Genomic DNA, 2,078 nt, shown 5'->3' on the forward strand with positions numbered 1-2,078 from the left:
AAAATTAAAATTAAATAGATGAATCTAATTAATTAGCTTTGATTTAGTGATATCACAATATTCTTAACGTTGTAAACTCTTAAATTCAAATCCAAATTAAAGTCAATTTTATTAAAAAGGAAAATAATGGATGATGTGATCCGGGTTCCATTATAATTCTATTATACCAGATTATAAAGTCAATTTTGATAGCCCAGTGGATAGCCAATCAGCAGTTACCAAAGACCAAAATGACATCAATTATCAATTAGACACGTATCATGTCTATGACCAAATTGAAAGTTGTGGGACCCACTACCCTAAATTTGTGGGACCCTTTGAATTGCATATTTGACACGTGAGCTTTCGTAACGGACCATTTCCTTCCTCGCCTTCTATAAATTCTGCTCACTCACTCTTGGCCTAACACACCATTTTCTTCTCACACACTTGCACTTTCTCACTCAGTGAATTGAATTCATCATTCGCGAAGATGAAGAAGGTTTCTGGCTCAGCCCTATGGGTGGTGGTTTTGGTGATGGCGCTGATGCTTGTAACTGAGGTGCGCTTGTCAAATGCAGTGACATGCAACGTTGCGCAGCTGAGCTCATGCCTGCCGGCGATCTCGTCGTCGACTGCTCCGTCAAGCGCTTGCTGCAGCAAATTGCGAGAGCAGAAGCCGTGCCTTTGTGGGTACCTGAAGAACCCAAACCTGAAGCAGTACGTAAACTCACCTGGTGCCAAAAAGGTTGCTAATGCCTGTGGGGTTACCCTCCCTAGCTGTTAGGAAACTAATTAAAATGAAGCTCCCCTTCCAAAAAATAGCTACACTTCTATATCAGTCGCTGTAGCAGAGTGATATATTATGTATTTGTATGAAAATGAAGAGTAGGAGTTTGATAATGTTGTACGGAATAAGATGTGGAAGGGAAGTTACACAATAGGTGTGTAATCGGCTGGCTAATATGAATTAATTTCAGTAATATTGTGTTTAATAGTATGTGTTATGGTTTTTCTTTTCTTTTCTTCTTTATTTACTCTTTCTCATCTTTATTGTTTTTAGACATCAACTTTTTTTCCCCTAGATAGGTTAGCAAAACTTCTTATAGTTTATTTTTAATTACTCTTATCATTCACTTGATTAAGATTTTATATCATAATTAAAAAAATAATTAATTATATTTAATTTAATTTAATTACTCTTTATGAGGAAAATATTTAAAATGAGCAAAAATAATTATTATGCTAAATAGAATTAAAAATAAAAAAAAAAAAAATAATTAATGCACCTTAACATTCTCAAAATGGTTTGATAATTTTAGATAAAGGTTCTGTTTGTAATAATTTTTATGGTGATATTTAATATTTTGACTATAATCAAAATATTACATTTCTTATTTATATTGTTCGATAATATAGCATTTATACTAGCGTTTAGAGGTTGAGGAGTGATTCATGAAAAGTTATTTCTCCTAACTTTTAGAGATTGAGAGAGCATTTTAACTAGAGTCAAAGTTACTTCTCTTAACTTTTAGAGGTGGAGAGAGCGTTTTAACTAGAGTTAATAAAATGGTATTACTATTTTCACATTTAAAAATTTATCCAATAATTATTTTTGTTGAACACTTCTGTTTTAAATCGCTATATAAATAGCTGACCACTAATAACTAATGTCTAACGGTAACAACTACCAAAACAGTTAACGGCTATTAAAATAGCTAACGACTACTAAAATCACTAATATTAACGAAAAGGCTAAAATAACTTTTAAAAGTGAACTGACGAAGGCCAAGTGGACAAAAAATGTCAAATGTTTATGTGATATCACATTTATATTCATAATTTTTTAATTTTATGTGAAATAGACGCATCTTTAAGATTTGTCACATTTATATCCAATAGAGTGAAGTTGAATTTGAAAAGTTAACAGTCAATTACAACATAGTACCTGAAGTTTTATTTGATTAACAAATATAAGTTTTGGATATAATCGTTTGACATTTTTGTCATTGATTAAACTTTATATTTAAAAATAAATTTTATTTTATGTTTATTTTTAATTGAAACTTTATATTAAAAAATATTTTTATTAATTTCAA

General features: G+C 30.6%; 1 protein-coding gene across 1 annotated transcript; it reads left to right on the plus strand.

Annotated features, from left to right (window-relative positions):
• The first annotated feature begins 394 nt into the window (after window positions 1–394).
• On the plus strand, window positions 395–979 carry LOC110643561 (non-specific lipid-transfer protein 2). Its single transcript, XM_021796001.2, has one exon. It carries the CDS (start codon window positions 473–475, stop codon window positions 764–766), a length of 294 nt encoding a protein of 97 aa, XP_021651693.1. The 5' UTR covers window positions 395–472; the 3' UTR covers window positions 767–979.
• The last annotated feature ends 1,099 nt before the right edge of the window (window positions 980–2,078 follow it).

Source organism: Hevea brasiliensis, chromosome 9, assembly GCF_030052815.1.
Source record: "Hevea brasiliensis isolate MT/VB/25A 57/8 chromosome 9, ASM3005281v1, whole genome shotgun sequence".
NCBI lineage: Eukaryota > Viridiplantae > Streptophyta > Magnoliopsida > Malpighiales > Euphorbiaceae > Hevea > Hevea brasiliensis.

Coding starts and splice junctions, on each gene's coding strand:
- LOC110643561 (XM_021796001.2), top strand. CDS start 473: ATGAAGAAGGTTTCTGGCTCAGCCCTATGGGTGGTGGTTTTGGTGATG.